Source organism: Setaria viridis, chromosome 9 (assembly GCF_005286985.2).
Source record: "Setaria viridis chromosome 9, Setaria_viridis_v4.0, whole genome shotgun sequence".
NCBI classification, from domain to species: Eukaryota; Viridiplantae; Streptophyta; class Magnoliopsida; order Poales; family Poaceae; genus Setaria; species Setaria viridis.
This window is the reverse complement of record NC_048271.2, coordinates 40,098,762-40,120,692: the sequence shown is the minus strand read 5'-3', so window position 1 is coordinate 40,120,692 and position 21,931 is coordinate 40,098,762. Positions and strand designations below refer to the sequence as shown.

The window sequence follows — 21,931 nt, the reverse complement described above, 5'->3', positions numbered from 1 at the left end:
AGGCAAATAGATTTTCACCTGGATAATGCGGGATTTATGCTGTAGTCCGACTGAGATTGATCTCCTTATAACAACCAACTAGAATTAGATCCTATCCGACTTGTAATCCTAGGTTGTCGACCTATATAAGGCAGCTAGGGACACCCCCCGAGGGTAACTCATTTTATACCAGCAATTCAACCCACCGGAACACAGGATGTAAGGTATTACACCTCCTCGGTGGTCCGAACCTGTCTAAACCTTGCGCCCCTATGTTACCATTCAAGTTCTTGCTCTTGCGATCTTCCCGCCTACAAATCTACCATCCGGGTACCCTCCAAGTGGACTATCGGATACTAAATCCGACAGTTGGCGCGCCAAGTAGGGGTGATCGTGAGATTCTCACCAGTGAACTCGATGGCATCTCACCCCGGCGTCATCTTCCACGAGAGCATAAAAGACTTCCTCGCTGACTCGATCGAGCTCTGCTTCGGAAGCATGCTGGTGGATTGCAACTCCACCGCCACCTTCGCCAGCTCGGCATCCGTCGAATCTGCATCAACAGAACAAGGTCTTCACCCAAGGATCATGGCTCCAATCGTCCAGCAGGTCAGTGATCTCTCTTTCGCGCGGAGAGAGTTCCGCACATCCTCACGACAATCCGCCCAACCACGCCCTCCGATCTAATCGCGGGGCTAGATCTCATCAGTGCTACCATCACTGAGTGCATCACCCTCTTCGAGTCAGCTTTACGTCCCGGAAGGTCGGACCATGACCCTCCACGCGCCCCGTTCAGCCTCAGGAATACGGCTGTTGTGTTTTCCCAAAAACTCACGCAGTCGAACCAGATCCAATCTGATGACCCACCCGACCCACCCAGTTTTCGGACTGCGGCGAGTTCCAGAACCCTCGCCTCACCTTAACTCCAAACCCTTACGACAAGGGTGATGATGGAAGCTTCACTTCACCAGACCAGGAAGTCTTCGTCTTCGCCAATGAGCCGTCCTCCCCGGAGAGGCCGAAGCACTGGACGATGTACATTGACAGCACCCTCAACCTTTAAGGGGCCGGCGCCGGGGTCCTCTTCGTAACCCCAAAAGGCAAGCAGCTCAAATACATCCTCCAAATCCACTACAAGGACACCAACAATGGGGCCGAGTATGAGGCTCTCATCCATGGGTTCCGCGTAGCCGCTTCCCTAGGAATAAAGTGCATCCTGGTACAACATCGATTACACATGAATCAATTTGTTAGTCCAACCAAAATTTCACGCTCTACATAACTGTTTTATGGAAACATAATCAATGCTAAGCAAATATTATAATTGTTTATAGTAGCTTCTGTCGTTGTATCGCTTGACAATATTTTCTTTTGCCAATGTACACACTCTAATAATAATCTACATCCATAAATACTAAAGTAGTACTCACGCTTTAATTTACTTATTCACCTATTTGTATATAATATCTAGTTAGATTAATAATCATGTGTTTATAACAAAATGTTACATCAAATACTCCATCCATCGAACCCAACTTGATTTTCTAAAAAATACAAAATACATACTGTGTAATTTCATACAATGCATAAGAAAACGTAAGTTTTTAGATACTATGGTTTTCAAAAACTATAACACCCAAGAAGAACATTAGCCACTTCATCACATTTTAGTATGAACGGAGACAAAGTTCCCCTCCTACAAAACTCAACCTTTTTCTCTATATAAAAGTAAACTAACCTTTATTTGTTAGAGACATCTGGAGATTAATTCTTTTTTTTTTGTGGTGATGGTGTGGGTGGGAGCGTTTGGGATGCAATTGGTACATAGAGAGAGCTTCAGGCATGGTTGTTCCTCTTTAAGATGTACCCCCCTAGATTATCGCTATAATCATGAAGATCATGGCACATGGAGCAATTTGGTGCCGTGTCTAAATCAACATGCCTCTAGGTCCAACAGGATTAGCTGCAGTGGCACCTCTGCACATTGCTATTGATCTCATTAAAGGAAATCATCTTCTATTTTGTGCTACCGATTGACCTCGCATCTGTCAAGGTGTGACAACACTTTACTAAACATGATTCTTCTTAGTTCTCATGATTAGAACTATCATATCTAACAATTCTTGTAGACACTTTGAACAATTAATCGATTGATATACAAGAATATTTAAACGTATTGTTGTGCTACCCTATGTCTAAGAAGCTTCATCTTGTTGATCAAAAGCAACTTAAGTAATTACTAAAACTAGAGAGAATAAAATTCATTCATACCAAAGGGTACCTTATCTAATTTTTCAGTGGAACTTTCCATTCGTAAGAAGTTGAAGATCCTCAAAATGGAGTGGATCATTTCACATATGAATATAAGCAACGCGTTCTGAAATCAACCCGTAAGTACATCCATCTTCAATTGCTTATCAATCCTGATTGGTCTATTGAGTCGATCAATTACACTACGACTCAAGAACGATTATCTAACTCTAACTCTTCTGTCAAAAGTAGGCCGGATGTTCAAAAGCTGGCATTAATATTATACTAAAAATTATGTTGACCATTTGAATGGAGCATTTTTCAGGTTTTGTGTTTGATTTCTTAAATTTTCCGTTTAGACCTAACTGCGGAAAGCTTCAAATATGGTAAAACACCTGATCCTCTGATAATTTGCGGTTTGTTCCATCTAGTAAACTTTTTTCTGATAATCTCATCAATCAAACGAAAATTTAAAGAAATACGAGAGGAAGTAAACATTAGAAATGGCACGCAGCACAATCATACATCTCGCCGCGTTCTTAATAATCACAATATTTGATGGCAGGAAAACGAAATAATTTATTAGTGTCAATAAACGAATCAATGAATCAAACGATTTACATGAAGCACCGACGGACACACGAGGTCAGCAGCTAGTGAATTAATCCGACATCCTGCGCTTCTTGATAGGCAGCGGACTCTGCACCTCTTCCTCCTCAACCCACCTCTTCATCCCGGCGTTCTCCGGCACGGGCATCAGGTTCAGGTCGAAGTTCCTCACGGTTACAGCCGACGACCCAGTCCCGGACGCCGACGCCGACGCCGACGCGGACAGGGAGACCGACACCGACGAGCCGTCCCAGTAGTGGCAGCGCTTGTGCCCGCCGAGCGCCTGGCCGGTCGCGAAGCCCCTCCGGCAGATGGTGCACCGGTGCGGCCCGCCGGCAGTGCCAGCGGCCCCTCCCGACGAAGACGTCGTCGTCTCCTCGGAGTCCGCCGCCTGCTGCGCTGGGGCGACGGCGGCGGCGTACTGCTCCCCCGTGGGCGGCTTGCGGTGGCTGGACTTGTGGCCGCCGAGCGCCTGGTACGACGCGAAGGCCTTACCGCAGACCGCGCAGCGGAACCGGAGCTCCTCCTCCCGCGCGGGCGGCGGCGCCGAGGCGATGGGCAGCGGGCACCACGTCCCGCCGGGCGGCACGAACCCGGCCGCCTTTAGGCCGGTCCCTCGCGTGCTGGCGAGCGCGGCGAGGCAGATGGCGAGGTAGTCCTCCTTCTTGAGCCCCGGCGCGGCCGGCAGGGCCAGGGAGAGCGCCGTCGGGTCGAGAAGGGCTTCGAAGCCGGCGACCATGGCTGGCAGCTGACGAGAACTCTGGTGGTGGTGGTGGCGGTGGCGGTGGCGGTGGCGGTGGGGTTGGACTTTTAGGTATTGGACTCGGGCACGCGGTGGCAGCTGGAGATGGGTGGATCGGAGATGGAAGACGAGGGTGGAGTCTGGAGTGGCTGGTGTGTGTATATATAGGGAGCGGGGAAGCAACGTGTTTGGTGAAGAAGAGTGAAGAGGTCGAGTCAAACATGCGGGCGGTGGCCGTTGCTGCGTTAGTTCGCGCCTTCGCGGGGCAGCCAAGTTGCGAATAGTATATTGAGCTCAGCGGCGAGCGGCGGCGACTCGGCGAACGTGAGCGGTTGGGTCGCGGGTCGCCACCTGAGCCGGTGGAAAGAATGGCAAGGCGTTCGGCTTCGGCATGTGCAGTGCGGGCGGGCGCCACTGGACGCCAAGTAGGCGGCGTGTGCACACTGGAACAAGCGCAGCTCACTTTTCCACGAGGAAAGCTGAAAGGTCAAAAAAAAAGGAAAAAGAAGTGCACTGGATTGAGCTATTCATGCGCGGAGCAAACTACGAACTTGGTCCGCATGCAGGCCCACAGGCCACAGCTATAGCCGATTTTCAGCCCCACAGCAACACTCGATGAGCTCTCGTCTCTCTAGCTAAGATAAAAAAAAAATGGTCGGTTTATAGCTCACCCGGATGAAACAGAATCTTCCCTCATTCGATTTTTTGAGCCATCCGATTTACATCCGACGGTCGGCGCTGCTTCTTCTACCTCCCAACCTCTTCTTCAACCTCCCGCCACCCGCCACCTAGTCCGTCACCCACCGCCCGCGCCGGCCACCTCCCTACCCCTCCCGCCACCGCCTCCCGCCGCTGCCACCGCCATCGTCGTTCCCCCACCCCAGCACCGCCCAACCGCCCTCCACCCCCACCCGGTCGGCGATGCCCCCGCGCTCGCCACCTCCGCAGAGCCGACCTGTCGCCACCGGCCTTCCCTCTAGGGCCGGCAGTGAGCACCCAACCCGAAAACCCCGAACCCCTAACATCGGCGCCCCTAATCTCGCCGGAATTTGACCGGAGTTGGAGAAGAAAGGAGGAATGGGGGTGAAAAAAAATTTAGGTGAGGAAAGCCTCTGTTTCATCCGGGTGAGATTTAGCTTTCCAAAAAAAAATTCGATACCAATTTTATTTGTGAACACATTACATGAAACATCCAATTTTGGAATTTATTTGCAGCTTGCATTTGATTAAACATTTGTCTAGAAACGTGTATTTGAGGCTCTGACATCCAGATTTTTATTACACCATCACTAATGAATTCATTAGTTAATTGTAACTAATTAGCTGCATACATTAACCGCAAGCGAGAAACCATGATAAGTCGGAAACTCAGACTCGGGCGTGTAGCTTTCATCACAGCGAACCTAACCAAAAGATTTTTAATTATTAACTTTAAGACCAAGTTGGTGTCTCTAGAACAATACTAATTTATAGATGTGATCAGATAGACCACTCTTGTGTTAAATGCGGCTAATTAAATTTGAAAAATCTAAAGCACATGTCAATTTGGTATTATGCACTTTCTCCAAAGAACTTAGCCATCAGATAGCATGGCAGTTTTTATACACACTTTGTCACTATTAGCTGTATACTCGTTTCTCAGTAATGTCACAATCTAGGTGAACTGATATCCTGCTCGGAGGGGGTTGTCTATGGAATACTCGAGTGTTGGAGGGCCTTCCCGCACTCGAATGTTTGGGCCACCGGATCAAAGATGGATGGCCTGGATGAAACCTTCCATCCCCTTATCTCTTCCCCCACGCGAGACCTTATCCTCACGCAGAAACTAGCGAGGCGCGTCTGCCCCGCCGCCATCGCCACTCCCCCGCCGCCATCGCCACACGTAGCTCCAGCGGCGCCTCCGCCGCCGCCCTCCATCGTCGCCGACGCTAAAAAATTGAAGCCCAACGCCCCCGCCGCCTCCACCGCCCAACCGGGGACCCCCGCCACCCGGCCGTCTCGACCATCACCGCCGCCGGCCGGCAAGCCACCCTGAGCTTCCTTCTAGGCCCGGAGGCTACAGGTAAACCCAACCCCCAATCCCCAAACGCAAACCCCGAAATCCAACCCTAAAGGTTCGTCGACGCCATTGCCGGACTTGGAGAAGAATAGAGGCGTGGCGTTCATCGATTGGTCCAAAAAATCGTGTGTAAGAGCTCCTTAAAATACTCGAGTGTGATATAACTTTCCCCGCTGGGAAACATGATCAACGAAACAGCAAGTATTTAACTAAAAGCTAAGATCTCAACTCCCTGAAAAAAAATGATATCGACTATACCGGAGAAGACAGCCATAGCCGTAGGCCCAGCATCTAGATGTGATGTTCTCCTACTTGGTGCTTTAAGACCAGTAGCAACTTCCCGGAAATGGCAAATCGATCGGAAGAAAATTATTCCAGAACAAATAATTCACACGTGTTCTTTGCCGCATGTTAGGCTTGGCTTTCCCACGGCGGATAATAAGAACAGCACACACAAGCCATCAAAGACCAGACCAGTTTTTGACTGCGTACTTACTTGACCTGTTGCCTAAATACTCCACGTTTTAGACTTTCACCGTGCAAATTCCAGTTACACGTCAGTGTCTCGTCCATCCATTTTTACCCAATTACACCGATCCACGATTTAGCTAGCTAGTGGCCCGATCAGCCAGCAATTGGTACTTCTTTCATGGTATTTCCTTTATTCCCGTCATTTTATTTCTCAAGATGGACGGCTCTTTTTTTTTTAATCACTCTAGAATCTCTCATATATGTGTACATATTCTTTTTGGAATATAAAGCATCCAAGTATTTAAAATTTATTCTCATATAAAGAGGGTCGTCAGTCAAAATTTTGCAAATACAAGTTGCACACAAAGTAAGAAACTTGTGATACTTGTGATTCAAAGACTCACGTTATGTATTTATTATATGTATTCAAAGTGGTTTAGCGCGCGTGATACTTGTGATTGATAACTACAGCTTAGCAGCCTTCACGTAATCACGTGGAAAAAAATGGATATCGATACTAGTTTTCTGTGACCACTTGTGTGGTCACAGGAACTGCAGCAGCTTGCAGGCGTATGCACGCATGGCTCTTTATTCTTGTTAGCAGTCTAGTAATGTGAATTGACCGAACTTGGAGTTCGCAGCGACGAAAGTTCTTCACGTTTTGATTGGCCATTCACAGTGCAAGATTTCACGTTTATATTTCCAAGAATACCACATAAGCATAGTAAGAGTGCATTTAGTTCATGGATGAAATAGCTCATACAATTCATAGTTTCATCCTTTGTTATTTCCAAGCAGTAGCGGACGCAGGATGGATTTTAGAATTGGGTGTACGGAGATTCCAAACATTATACCTCCATAAAGAAGGAAAAAAATCCGCATAAGCAATTATAACACAGTGTACTATACTTCACGTCTAGGTGATTGTCGTTGCTACACGATTTACACTTCTCTTGAAAAATCACATCCTCAAGGTTGTCATGGCGCTATTGCAATATATCTTTGTCTTGCAATAGCTTGCTCGTTGAAATCATCATAACCTAACATGGCACATAGCACTCATCTCGCCCACGGTCATACAAAAGCTTATCAACATTATAAATTGTCTATCATCTTCAAAAATTTAGTCATATAGTCATGTTAATCTTCATGAATTATCAACACCACATGTTGTCACTTTGTCCTTGCAATTTCAGTTTCTCTACCTCAATGTCGTCATTATCCATTTGCAGATGAAGATTAGGGGAATTTCAAATTTCTTTTTTGCTGATGTACAACCGAAACTAGCAATTGATATTAATGAGTAGCTATTAATCGTGTACCAACTACAGCCAGACGTGGTCATCACGGAGGCGCAAACCTTCTATAGATGAGATGCTAGCTGATGCCCTTCCCTTCCTTTCCTCACTTCCACTCGTCAAAGAACTAAGAATCCACAATGACCTCGGTGCCTTCTCTAAGCTTACGGGCGGCCGCCGGCGTAGCAATCCGCGCGTGACAGCGTTTACTCTCTCCCGCCGATGTTGGCCTGCCCCTAACCTCGGCGCTAGCTCGCTGCTCGCATCTGGCCTGGTTTCGACAGCGCGCCTGCATGACGAGGTGGCTTTTGTGCAGACTGCAGATGTGGGCAATACTAACAGGCCAGCCCATCGTTGCATGTGAGAGAGGCAAAAGGAGGGTGGAGGGAGTTTGGGATATTGGCTGGGCTATTTCTAAGTGCTCAGGCTCAAATATACACGGTCTTGACAAACTGTGAGTATACATACAAACTGCTAGTGTTTTGCAAAAAATATTGGGTGTACATCTGTACATCCATGTCCCTATACTAGGTCCGTCCCTATTTTCAAGGCTACATGCGAGACACAACTATTTTGAAAACAGTGTACACATGGTTTCATCTCCATAAAACTAGTTTCTTCCCTCATCTCGTAAATATTGTGACATGTCATCACAATTGCATACATGGCAGCTCATTTATTGTCCATGAAACCTCCATCAACAATGGCCTTAGAAAACATAAAGGAAGAAAATTTGAAGAAAATTTGTTCATTATACGTTGTAGTTTAAAACAGTGTAATTGCATTGGGACATCATATCATTAATTTCTGGAACATGCATACGCCAACGCCATCGCCTTGTGTGACTATTGTATATACCATCGTCTACTTCCACGATTAGTTCATTAGGATTTAGGACATGGACATATGGTTTATAACACGACAATTTGGCAAGTAATATCTATGAAAATATATTATTTTAGATATAAATATTTTTTATTATGAAAGTGTTTCTCTGAGATAGATTAGTAACGTCATTAATCTTTTATTATCAATCTATTTGATTTTTTAGTTTTTATTTGTTAAAGTAAAAGTTATTGGCCAATAATAATCTCGAATAGACTTATATTGGACTCAGATGTAGAAGTCATTAAGTGCGTGAAAATACCCTTGACCAAATCATTTTTAAAGATGCATGATGCATCCTTATGGAAAGGAGGCCCTACCACCACCACTAAAATGCATTTGCAAATTTGGGTATTTGTTTAATGCAATTTGGTGAACGTCGTCATAGAGAAACAACAGCATAAGCTTCCTTGATAATAGTAAATAAAATAGGAAAAACTTAAACAACAGCCTGCTGTTAGGCACACCTAAATCAACATGAAAATTATGTAAGTAGATTTGTATATATGAAACGCACCGTACCTTCACATATTAATAGTGGTCATACCTAGTTTCGTGGACTGGATCTGTGGCTGGAAGGAGCATACAAAAGTCATAACAATCTTTCTTTTTATGTTGGCTCTGTGAGAATATACTGCCACAGTTATTTAAATCATGTCCATGATGTGTAGGTGTAGAACAAAAATCTGCTCAAAGTCAATCTGTTCAATAAGCCTGAATCTGTTCAATACTTCTGGCTATGAAAAAAAAGAAGCATCACTGCATCCTTATGGTGAGGCTGGCTGAGTCTCAGCGACAATCTTAATCACTTAGCTGCCATCTGCATCTAGCATCTCTTATGATTGTTGTACGGAGGATTACATCAGATTAGGTGGCGGCGTCTTACCAAGAGTCCAACACCATGTGCTCTTGATGATACTAACGCCGTCTCTAACAAGTTGTTGATGCTGACGCTTCAAATCAAACCAATCGAGCGACCAAAGTACACGAAAATATCATAAAACTATTGCTAGACCTGTTTCCTAAGAAGCTTCATTTCCTTCATTAGGTGCTCGAAAATCAACCACTAAAAGGGTAGACAAACCAAACGCACGTGTACTCAACTACAAGTGCTTTATTTGCCTTTTTCACTGGGATTAATTTATGTACCGGTTGAAACAGGTCCAAGATCCAAAATGGACAGGATCATTTTCAGATCCTACATGAATATTTCCACACGCATGGATCCTTTTCACTTTTTCAGCAGCAGCAATACTTCAACATCTAGTCATCTACCATGGGGAACAGCAGCTGACCTTTTGCTTGCATACTAATCATGCTCGATTTGTCAAGAACTCAAGTAGAGTCAGTTACTAGGATCCATACTTCACCGCAGCAGGTCGTCTTGCTGACACCTGCACTCTGCTTGGTAGCATCATGTTCTTCCTACATATAATTCGGGGAAGCTTCTTACAGGGAAAAAGGCCAGATCAGCCGACAAGTTTACGCCAGATGTTCAAGCTGTCTGGTGTGTCCAAGACATTATACTAGTATTTCTATCGTTCATTTGAATGGAAAATCTCTGAGATTTCGTGTTTGAATTTAGTTTTTACACCTTGCAGACCTCACTTTTCAGAGCTACAAATATGTTCAAACACATTACGCTCTAATCCTGACTCTTGGTCCGTGGCCTATGGTGATTTCACAAATGTGCCCAGTCGTTATACTAGTATTATTTTACTCATTTGAACATAATACTTTTTCCCTCCCTGATGCTCTGATGCTTCCTCTTGGTCCATTGTGCGGTCGTTTGGCAATGGATAGTCTTCTTTTTGTTTGTTCTTATTACTTTTTGTGGGAGTTTCAGGCAATTACTAAATCACTACTTTTATTTTGATTAAGAAAAACTCGAGTTATGAAGGCAAAATGCATTACAGGTGATAGGTCCCATAATGTCAATTTAAAACTTGTAATGAGGTTTACAGATGAACGAATAATTGAATTATCCAACATCAAAAGTAAGCTAAGAGTTGTTGATGCAGACGCTTCAAGTCAGTTAACCAATTATCGTCTACAAATATATTGAAGTATTGCAGGACTCCTTCCTGAGAACATTCATTCTGTTCATCAGAAGCTAGCAGATAAAATTTACAAAAAGATAAGACAGCCAAATGCACGGGTATTCTACCAAAAGTACTCTGAATTCATGTGCCTTGTTTTCACTGGGGTTTACCAATAGAAACAAGTCCACGGTCCACAATGCAGAGGAGTTTTCAGTTCTTATTAGATCAAGATGAATTCCAGAAGCCCTTCCAAGGGGGTAAAAAACAGGAAGATGAATTCCACACGGCCAGGTGTCCATTTCAGCAGCAGGAATGTCAACATCCACGCATGGGAACAGCAGCCACCATCAGTTGCACACTAATCATGCAAGCTTGATGTGTCAAGTAGGTTCAGGTACGAGTCAAAAACGATTCGTCCCTCAGTGTAGTAGGTCTTCCTGCTGACCTGTGCGCTCATGCTTCGTCTTCTTACTGATAATTCGTGGAAGCTTCTTGTACGGGAAAAGCTTTGCCCGGGTCAGGAGTGAGAACAGTATGGCAATAAAATGGCAGTTTGAACTTATCCTACACTGGAATCCTTCCGAGAAGTTCGTTCAAAAAAAAATCCTTCCCAGAAATATTTGGTCATCTATCTCCGCCGACGAAATTTGGCCAGATGTCTCTGTTGTCTCCCGGTTCTTTTGTTCAATTGAATTGGGACAACTTTGAGATCTTGTGTTTTGATTCATTGTTCCTCCTTGCAGACGAAAAATTTCAAAGCTTCACATATGCTCGGACTTCAGACACATGGTGCTTCCTGGGAAGAGGAAATTACCCAACAGGCATGCACAATTTGTTTCCCCACTCAGTTTCTTCCATTTCCGACAGTCTGATTTCCTTTCTGGCAACAGGACAAATTTTCCCTCAGTCACACTAATATGTACCTGTTTTCATGTAATTTCTTGAGATCATTAACAATAGTTTATGCACTAATAGTTAGTTTATGCTACTTTCAAACATGGCTAATTGTTTCTCAGCAAATGTTAATGGGCCTATCGGCCAGTTATAAACGACGGGCCTATCGGCCCATAATGTGGGCCCAAACGTCTTGGGCTAACCCACATTGAAGCAGGCCTGGGCCGTGGTCTAGTGGACAGGGGCAGTCAGCCAGCTATGGGCTAAAAGGGGCCCATGTATGCAATTGATCTTATTTTTGCCATTTTATTGAAAAAAAGACTTTCTTCGGGTTTGCAGGTGACTTCTAGAGTTCTAGTTCAGACAGAAATACCGTGAGCATTTTTGCCTATGCTGAACCGATTAAAAATAAGAGCTGATACATTGTCTTCCAATAAGATCCTCCATTAAAAATAGTTCTTATAAACTGAATTCTGGGGGAAAATCAACTTGAAAGAATGAAAATAGTTCATTTTGGTAAACAATAAAAACAAATTTATCTCAACATTATCCTTCAACAGTGATCCGTGACCACACATGCAGCTGGTCTGATAGTAGGACCAAAACAATAGTACAGCTGGGAAATAAAAATAGGCCACAGAAAGAGAATTGCATTCTTGTAGAACTTCAGCATTTTATAGGTAGCAGCGACCTCTAGGAGCACAGCGACCGATAACAACCTGTTACAATCAAGTTCGGTATACAACATAGTTGAATAATTTGCATTTACATTGTTTATTGGAGGCCTGGAAGGAGTCCCTTCGTAATTTGATCCAATCCATCTACTTCACAAAGAAGCATAGAACTACAGAATCATATCCTTCAGTCTAAACTGGTCATAGACGCCAACATATACAACAGGGCAGCAGCCTCAGTTTCATGGGAAAACAACAAAATGACATGAAGAGTTTCTGAAGAACTTAAAGATGTCAGAGCATCCAACATGGTAACCTACATTAGACGGCAAATGGATTACACAGACATATATACTACAATTTCCACCGCCAACACTTCACAACACCATGGAAATCTTATTAGAACATCAAACAGATGCAAATCCTACGTTGAACAATTAAGTGGGATACAAATAGACAGCAGACAGTTTCGGATGCTCATCGTCTTGAGGAATTGTTGCCCAACCTAGACTGCAATATCATGCTGAATGTGTCGAAGCAAGACAGGAACGACGATGTCTGGAGAGCTGAGCTGAGGGAGATGGCCTTCAGATGGCATCACCTCAACAATAGAATCACTGCCGAGGTGCTTGTGCAGGTACTCAGACACAACGACTGGCACTGCAAGATCCTTGGTGCTCTGAACGATGTGGCATGGGACACTAACGAGCGGGAGGAGGCTGCGCACATCACTCTGGAAGATCGTCTGGGCAACACTAAGTGCAATGTCTGGACGTATGTTGAAGAGTGTCCGGCTAAACTCCTGAACTGCCACCGATTCCATGTCCCCTCCAACACATAGTGGTGCAAAACCTGAGCACCATGCCTTGTAGTTTGATCGAATGGCCTCAAAGAGCTCATCAAGCTCATCTTGCTCAAAGCCTCCATAATAGTCCACATCATTCAGGTACCTATTTCGTCAAAGACAAAATGGAATTGATGAAAATAAATAAAGATGCAATTTATACAAAAGCAAAACCATAAAAGACATAGAACAATAGATATTTAATCGAGGAATGAAGTGCTTCTATATCTACAGGTGTATCCTATTTAGCAGATATTCAGCATGCAAACATGGTCTTCAATTGCATTTTTAATGGAAGATAAACTGCAGAATTCAGGTGATGTCTGCTACACTAACATCTTCTTATTCAAGAGGATGCATCATTTAACGAAAGAAATTTGTCAAGTAGTAGATAGAAGTATAATTGATTTCCAAGTTTTAGAAGGAAGGTTCAGATGAAGTTGTGACTTTTACCAAAAGAAAAAAAGAATTTTAATGCCACTCAAACCTAACTTGTTCCACTGAACATCAGTATCAGATTATAATCATATAAAGAGGGATGAGTGAGATATAAAGTTAATTTTTGGATCAAATGTCCATGCTTCACCACAATCTGACTTTTTGCTCCAAGAATTCTACATGATCAGATCCGAGTACCTTTAGAAAATGACACCTAGAACATGCGCAAAAAGGTGATAAGGGTCAGGTCATGCATCCAGTTCCAATTACTAAACATTGAAATGTTTTGTTTCTCCAAAGGAAAAATCAGTTTAGACCCTATGTTTTACAAATTTGTCACTCAGTCTTGAACTTGAGAACTAAACTTGATTGAGACAAACCCAATTCAGCAGGCAAAAGGTGGCACGGCACCTTAACTAGGTCCAACATGACATTTCCGTATTTCATATTTTCATCCAAGTAAAATATGGAAGATTGGGTTCCTTAATCCAAATAGAGGGCCATGAAAACCACCATAAACTTTTAAAAGTTTATATCTGGTGTAGCCATATGAACCATGATTCACAGATCAGGTAGAAATAACAAGCTAAGAATTCACTAAGAGCATAAATTCATCGACCTCTGTTCATCCCATGTTGCTTATATCTCTTCTCTAAACAAACCCACTGTCTATATTTAAGAAAATATTAATTGAAATTATTAGTGTTATTTGGGAAAATGGGACATGAGACAAGGAGGGCGTCTTAAAAGGGTCCAGTTATTGATTTACACAATGAAATGAACTTCAAACATCAGCAATATCTAGGAAGCTTGCAAGTGAGACTACAAAGTTGAACTTAAATCTCAGACCGAGCCCATATGATTTCCAAGTTCAACTTCTATGTGAAGAAAGTGTGAATTTTCTTGCAATTTTCACCTTTTGCTTGGAATTTGGAAAATGTGAAAACTGCTGTGATAGCAATACTCCCCATTTCCCCAAAAACAAGTATTGTGCAAGCAAACGACAAAATTGATGACTCGACTTATACTCGCAAGAATGTACAAGATTCTAAATTCATAATCCCATGTGTACTAATATTACTATCAATTAAGATCCATTAAATCTTAAACAGGATAAGTTTTCCATCTTGAGATATAAACAATCCTTGTTTCAAGTAAGTGTGTTTGGAGCAATGTATGTCAAGAATAACAAACCATATAACAAAAGGCTATCCTTAACACTTACTTTTTCATTATATTTCAAGTGGTCCCCCCTTGTCATCTACAAACATTTTGCACACTAAATACTTTGTACGCATATTAAGCCCCGAATTGCACTACATACATTTGTCTCTCTTTTCTATTTTTTCATCATTAGTTAGTCATATACATCTGATTCAATGGCAAGCAAGATCATACACAGGAGATACGAAGTAGTTGCCTTGGTTTTTGAATTATAGCATCTCTAGTTTAAGACTGTTTTCTTCAAAATCCTAACACAGGCCATGCTTTTCCTACACAATGTTCAGGTTTATTGCTTCAGCAACTATCCAGCTATGAGCATAATGTATTGTGATAACTTTTGGGTTTATTCTCCTGGTAGTTTGTGTCCAGTGTAGCAGTTAGAATGGAACTATGGAAAGCAGATTACCAAGTCTCCTGGTAGCTTATGCCCAGTGCCATTGTGCGGAGCCATCAAAAGGATTGCCCAATGTGAACACATTTTTTACTGTAATTAGAATTCACAATGCACTGAATAATGATGTGGATAGAATTCAGGACACTGCAACTACTGTATTCAGCAGCATGCTCATCGTAACTGAAAACCAGATCCAATGTGCTGTGATCTAATTAACTCCCTAGCTCCCTTAAAAAGCCTTACTCCACCAATCTGTATACACTGTACCACCAAGCTTCAGTTCTGCTTTAGTAGGATATCAACTACAATACAGTGTGCCCTACAATTCTACACATATGTCAAGGCCACTTGGGTCATAACATTTTCACCATATTAAGACAAGAACATTTAATAATTCTTAGCTGCAAGAAAATTGAAAAATAGATTCTGAAGGGCCAGATATGCATCACCTGACATTTTCTTCGAACAGCCTTTGTTAATTTGTTCTTTGATTCAAATCTCTTTTTTTTTTGAACTAAGATTTTGATTCAAATCTTCGCTAGGAAATTATTAGCACAACAAAATGATAGTAAGATGCCCTCTGCAGTTTAAGGTGAACAATAAAGCCAAACAATGGTCAATTGCACGTGTAATTCACTTGGTGCACCTTATAATGGGATTAGCTTTCATAGTACTAGTTACAGTAGGAACACATAGATTTTTATTCTTCTCCAAAGCTTTGTTATTCACTATATGAGTATATGTGACCTCAACAAGGTTGATTTTGCAGGGAAATCAGGTGTCTAAAAACTATTTTTCTCATATCCTTTGTAATAGCATAACTCTGATTACAGGCTAATTTCTGGAGGACTGCTGGTTTTTCATATTAATACCACCAATTCCCAAGAGTTTAAAATCCCATCAAACAATGGAAGTAGCATTTCGTTTCTGTAAATTCTAGTGACAAGATCAATATTAAGCTAGAGGGTAAAAAAGCATGCAGTTAAGTAGCCACATGCAACAACGACCTTGCATAAATCAAGTACAGCAGTACAGCACCTTATCATGATCATTAGTTATGTCGGTATGGCCCTATTTCCTTCTCAAATCAACTGTTTAATTTCAGATCCAACAGTACAACACTCAACTGCTTTCCATAACCAAATTAAAGTAGCATGGGTCATGTTACGGGTACTTGTCCATGACTGATCACCATCATCCATAAAGGTTATCACCATTTAGGCAACGCACACAGGAGTAACCGGACCACCTGATCTTGAAAGGTGAGTGCAATATGCAATCCAATTGAGTAAATCGATCACATGGTATTCTAGTGACGGACTCACAGTGAACCACAAGCCATGCATGCTGACAAGCATATAGTATAGATTTCCTGTTTCAAGTCGTCCCCAAAAGGGGCTAATTTCCCCATAGCGACAAGCCACAGTATGCGCCCAAATCCAACAGTTTCCTTCATGGGGGTAGGAGTCCGTACTACTACTGCTAGCATGTACTAGTACCTAGAGTGCAGCTTGTAGCTCAATTCTCAAAAAAATTAAAGCACGGCAGCCGGCAGTCAATTTTGGTCCTTGATCGATTCGCAATCAAGAGATGTAGACAATGAACAAGGGGAAGGAATTAAAGCATGGAAGCAGGGGGGGATTATTACCTCGGGGAGGCGGAGAGGAGCACGAGCTTGGTGAAGAGGTCGGGCCTGGAGATGGACGCGAGCAAGCCGATGACGGCGGAGACGGAGTGGCCGACGTAGATGCAGGACTGGACGCCGAGCTCCTGGAGGATGGCGAGGAGGTCGAGCGCGTAGCCCTCGAGCGTGGCGTAGCGGCCGAAGTCGAAGTAGTCCGGGTTGGTGGGCCCCGCGCCCATGGTGTCGAAGAGCACGACGCGGTAGTCGGCGACGAGGTGCGGCACCAGGTGCTTCCACACGGACTGGTCCGTGCCGAAGCCGTGCGCCAGCACGATGACGCCCCGCTTCCCCTCGCCCACCACCCGCAGGTTGTGCGCCTCCTCCACGATCCCCATGCTTGCTGCCGCCGGGATCCTCCTCCGAGTCCCCTCTCCCTCTCGCGCGCACTCCTGCTCTCCTTCTCGAGGCACGGGAGATGATACGGGGAGCAGAGGAGCCGAGCAGGACCGAGGACGGACGGGACAGTGGGAAACGGATGAATGGTGGGCGTTTTAAGGGAGGAGGGGGGTGGACCGGATTCTGCCGGTCGGGGAGGGGAACGCGGGCGGACGCTGCCGCTTTGGGCTTCGGCGACACGGGGGCGCGGCGGGGATCGTCGCTGACGGGCGGGGTCGCCGGGGGCGGTTTGGTGGGGGGACGGCGGCGGTGGCGGATTGCTGCCAGTTGGTTGGCTTGCTCTGCACCTCTGACTGTTCAGCCCTGGTCGCCCGGTTCCGCTTCAATTGGATAAGCAAAATAGGCATTGTGCTCAACTTTGCACCTAGCATCTAGGTAAACTCGTCGCTCATCAACTTTCAGATTGACCAATTAATCTTTCAACTTCTATTTTAGATCTGAGTTTTGGGTCAAACTCAGACTTATACTGATGTGGTGTTCTACATTAATATGAGATTAATGTGAAAAGTCACTTCTTGTAGATCGAAACATGTATGTGCTCATGCTTCCTTAATACATATGCACATCAATATATTTTTTAACTAACACAACATATGATTTCTAAAAAATGTATCTGCGTGTGGTCATACGAATTTGATATGCAAAATGTATGTAATCAAATAAGTATGTACTCATATTATTTTGGTATATATACAATTCAGTGTATGTACGCATGCTTTAAAATTAAAATTGACATGTGCTCACATACTTATGGTACGGTATACATGATCCACATATGTATTCATACTCTCTCGATTAACACATATGTGCTCATATTTATTTTGGATCATACACTTCTATCGGTGGAAATTGAAGAGGGAAAGGAGGAGCCAAGGGTATAAAAGACTTTTCGCATCAGTTTCATACTAACATGGAGCTTCATATCAGCACAAAGGATGAGTTTGATCCAAACAAAAGTTGAGAGATTAGATTGGCCAATATAGAAGTTAAAGGACGAACTTGACCCTTAGTGCAAAGTTTAGGGACCAAAATGGTTATTTTGCCATTGGATAAAATTTGTCTGCTACGTCCTCCAAGAGTTTGGGAAATTGCAGATGCGTGCTTGTGGACGGGAGAGGAATAGATGATGGGTCATTTGCAAGCAACAACCGGGATCAGTTGCTGGGAATCACGTTCATAATTGCTCTTGATCGGATCTGATCATGATCTCCATCTCCTCTTCGGGCCTTTGACCTTGAGGGCGCATGCACCTCGCTGTTGCTACTGCTCCCTTCATTTCAAACAATACGTCCTTCCAACTTTTCTAGAAGTCAAAACATCTCAAGTTTAACCAAATTTATACAATAAAGTACTAATATTCGTGATACCATATTTTCATAGTATATCTATTTGGTGCTATAAATCTTTGTGATCCTCTCTATAATTTTGGTCAAACATAAAATGGTTTGACTCTCCAAAAAAATTAAAATGACTTATAATTTGGAACGGAGGAAGTATAATACTGCAATTATTTTTCAAATGCCCACCTCCTATGGATACTTAATAGTAGATACTAGTGGATAGCAGTAAGTCACTCTCTTCACTGTTCTTGTTTTAGAATCTAGATTAGTCTGTATGGCTGAGTTTTGAGTTGACCCAATAAACTTGAAAAACAAAATGAAAACTTGTATCTCCACAATATTTCTTTTTTGTTTGAGAATTCATCGAACTCACCCGGTAACATCTTTCCCTCTAAGCCTAGTTTTTTCTTCAGCTACAAAGATAGGTAGAAGGAGAAATAAAAGATTCGCAAAGGGTGCGAAACTTTGCTCAAAAGCAAAATAAATTGTTGATTAGATATATGCCACTGCAATTTATGAGTTAGAGATATGGCACCACAAAAGATAAGCTTTAAGATATGCTTTGCTGGTATTTAACACTACACCCTATTCCCCCCATCACCCGCCGGATCCAAGATAGAAAGGCATTAATGCCATTAGTGCTGATAATGTGATTATTTGTCATGTCTCTTGGACAAGAGTAGTTCAGCCTTGGATGTGAAAATCCATTGCTCTCAAAGTGACAAAGTGACAGCACTGAGATAGCCTGGATCCGTCGTCTATTCCCTGCTGTCAACCACTTACTGCATATTTCAAATTTGGAATTTATCCACGGCATATATTTGCAAACAGATATATCTCCGGTGCAAAACATAGCCCCTAGTTGCAATTGCATCATTTTGTTTGTATATGTGGACAAAATTTCACTAACTACTGCCTTTAGGGAGAAGATTAGTTGGGCGGTGGTCTTAGGAAGGGCGAACTGTTACCAGAGCGCCCCAGCGTTGCTCTCTCCGAGCGGCTCGGACGGTGTACGAATCCGCCGCCAATAGGCCCTCCCCCACCACTCTCAGACCTGCCGCCGCCGAAGCTTGACGCCGGAAGCCCAGTGGAAGGCAAAGAAGGCGGCGGTAGGCCTTTCTTCATCTCGGCCAATGGTGAAGGTCTACTGCGCGGGGTGGCCGGCAACCTGTGGGGAGGCCGCATAGGCCGGTGGCTGGGGTTGCATATCCAGCTTCGATGCAGGCGGATCCGGCGTTCCCCTGCCCGGATCTGCGGCCCTCGCATCTGGAGCCGCTCACGCGTGAGCGGGGCACGGCACGGGCAGTGGCTGCGCGTGCCCTTGGCGGCGGGGTCGACGAGCTTCGCTCCTGATCTGGTGTGATAGGGCTCGCACGCGTGGCCAGCCTGGGCAGCACGCTCGCTAGTGCCCCGGAGGGGTTTGACGACGATGGCGCGTGAGCCGGTGCAAGGCCGGGTGGACGGCGTCACGGCGGGCTTACTCGCTGGCGATTCTAGGCAAGGCGAAGTGGCAGCCAAATGGGCGTCGGGTGTGGAGGAGCCGACGGGCAAGCCCAGCAGTGCGTGGGTGCGGAGTCAACGAGGCGGCAATGGTGATGGCTGCGAGTGGATGCGTCAGAAGGCGGCCAGCAATGCAGCTACCGCTAGTGCTGGTGCAGGCGTGTCGGCGGGCAGCACAGCGCGAGGTTGAGCAGCGTCGGCAAGGATGTGCGCTTGAAGGCTACGAGGCGAGGCCATGGCTGCGTGGTGTTGTGGCGGTGCGAGCTGTGCGGTGGTGCACGGTGTGGGTCTTGACAGCGGTCCACGACGAGGAGGATCTATGTTGGTGGTGGAGTGGCATTGCTATTGGCGTTCGACTATATGTGAGGTGGGTTGTGCACAAACGCTGACGAAAGCCTTAATCGGTTTTATCGATTATGATACGGTGACGCCTTTGGGCATCATTCTCCTCCTTGAGGCGTTGTCTTGGTGTTTTTGCACACACCCTCCTCTGGTCGACGTTTGATACGTTTCGCCAAGGTGATGAGCCATTGTCTGTGGAAGCTTTGTGTCTGCGCACGTGGTGCAACTGAGATTCCGGCGGTCGCAAGGTGGAGGTGAAGTTATTGGAGCAACTCGGTAGCACCATGTCACCCCCGGCGGAGCAGCGGAAGTGGCGAGGCCCTCGTTCGCTTTAAGATGATGTGTCCAAGGAGTGGTGTGCGGCGGTGGATGTGGCTAGACCCCACGCGTTCGAGTTGCCTTGGAGGGTCAGGAACTGGTGAGGTGTTTTGGTCGTTTGGTGTGTACGGTACTGCAGCGGTGCTTCGGTGTTGGATCCTACATAGCAGTGGCCTTTTTGGTGTGGTGCCGTGTGCTCCTCTTTTGACTTCTACCGACGCAAGGTCGTGGATTGGGAGATCGACGACTGTGTGTGCGTGACTAGAGGATGACGGCGGCATGGTGGAGGTGTCATGGTAGCTACACGGCTTGCAACGGACTGCGGCGGCTAGTCCTGCGTGGCAGCGACTGGTTCGGTGTGGGACATCATCAGGGATGATGGTGCCGGCAATGAGGGCTACTTATCAGCCTTTTCTTCTAGGTTGTGGTGGTGCAGCGTAGTGGTCGGCTTGTGTCAATATCCCAATCTGACGGGTCACGGAGTTTGTTTTGTTTTGATTTGAGTTGAGTTCGGCGCGATCCATTAGAAGTTACTTTTGTTGCTTTGTTGTTGTACCCAATTCGAGCTTATTCTTTTTTTAAGTATAATTGGGGCTCTCCTACCGGTTCGATTAAAGAAAGAATTAGTTGGGCGCGGACAGGTGCTTACTAGCAGCCCTGTCGCAATCACTCTCCCGTGCCTGCGCGAACGGTTTCGTGAACGTGATTAGCAAAGGGAGACGTACGTATGCTGCCTGTGGGCCCACGTGGATGGGTGATGTGTTTGTTTGGGTCTTAACACCTTGACCGCGACTTGTAATCGGTAGTGGACCGCTATCTGTGCAGTTCGTACAGCCATCCATACACAGTAGGGGCGGCTGCGTGATTGAACTGTTTGGTGACTTCACCCTCGTCTTCTTGTCCGCCGATTGTTCAGCACCACATACAGTGCAGTGTGCAGCTCCTATGATTGGTCATTGTTTAGCAAAAGATGAAGACATGGTTGAAATTATTGTCACTTTGCCCTGGCCCCACAAAAAAAGAAAAAAAATCATACTTCCTTTGGGATAGGATAGAGCAACAATATTCGCATGTCGCTATATCTTTTTCTTTACCGGTAAAGGAACTATACTTGTGTGGTTGCTGCCTCCTCGTCAACACATACGTATACGTATCTTGTAATTAGTACGGTAATACCAGTGTTTCAACTCACTAACTACGCATACTGCAACAAAGCACTCTAAACCATAATCCTCAAACAGTACATGCATACTGCAAGCACTCTATATGTAGTCTTATTGCTATGGTTATTTCTCGTTGTTTTATCTTTTTAACTTTAGTGCATTATGTTGACAGTATGTTTACATTATGGTTCAGAGAAATATTATTGTTGAACTAAGAGAATTTGATCTTAAACATTTATCTGAATCAAATACAAGAGTAACATTTCGGGCAAAAAAAAAACATGTGTAACAGATGGTAGAGGGATCTATAATGGATATCATCATCACACAATAGAATTTGATGAGTTCTTTTACATGCAAACATAGTGCTGTATTTTGGGTTTTA

The 21,931-nt window shown here is 44.6% G+C and overlaps 2 protein-coding genes across 2 annotated transcripts; both read right to left on the bottom strand.

Annotated features, from left to right (window-relative positions):
* Positions 1-2,783: 2,783 nt before the first annotated feature.
* On the bottom strand, positions 2,784-3,725 carry LOC117839768 (zinc finger protein 36). Its single transcript, XM_034720181.1, has one exon. It carries the CDS (start codon positions 3,575-3,577, stop codon positions 2,891-2,893), a length of 687 nt encoding a protein of 228 aa, XP_034576072.1. The 5' UTR covers positions 3,578-3,725; the 3' UTR covers positions 2,784-2,890.
* An 8,349-nt stretch (positions 3,726-12,074) lies between these two features.
* Positions 12,075-17,018, bottom strand: LOC117838035 (probable esterase D14L). The gene is made up of 2 exons (XM_034717901.2): positions 16,452-17,018; positions 12,075-12,853 (listed from the first exon to the last, which is right to left on the bottom strand). The coding sequence occupies exons 1-2, from the start codon at positions 16,820-16,822 to the stop codon at positions 12,409-12,411; spliced, it is 816 nt and encodes a 271-aa protein (XP_034573792.1). The 5' UTR covers positions 16,823-17,018; the 3' UTR covers positions 12,075-12,408.
* Between the last annotated feature and the right edge of the window lie 4,913 nt (positions 17,019-21,931).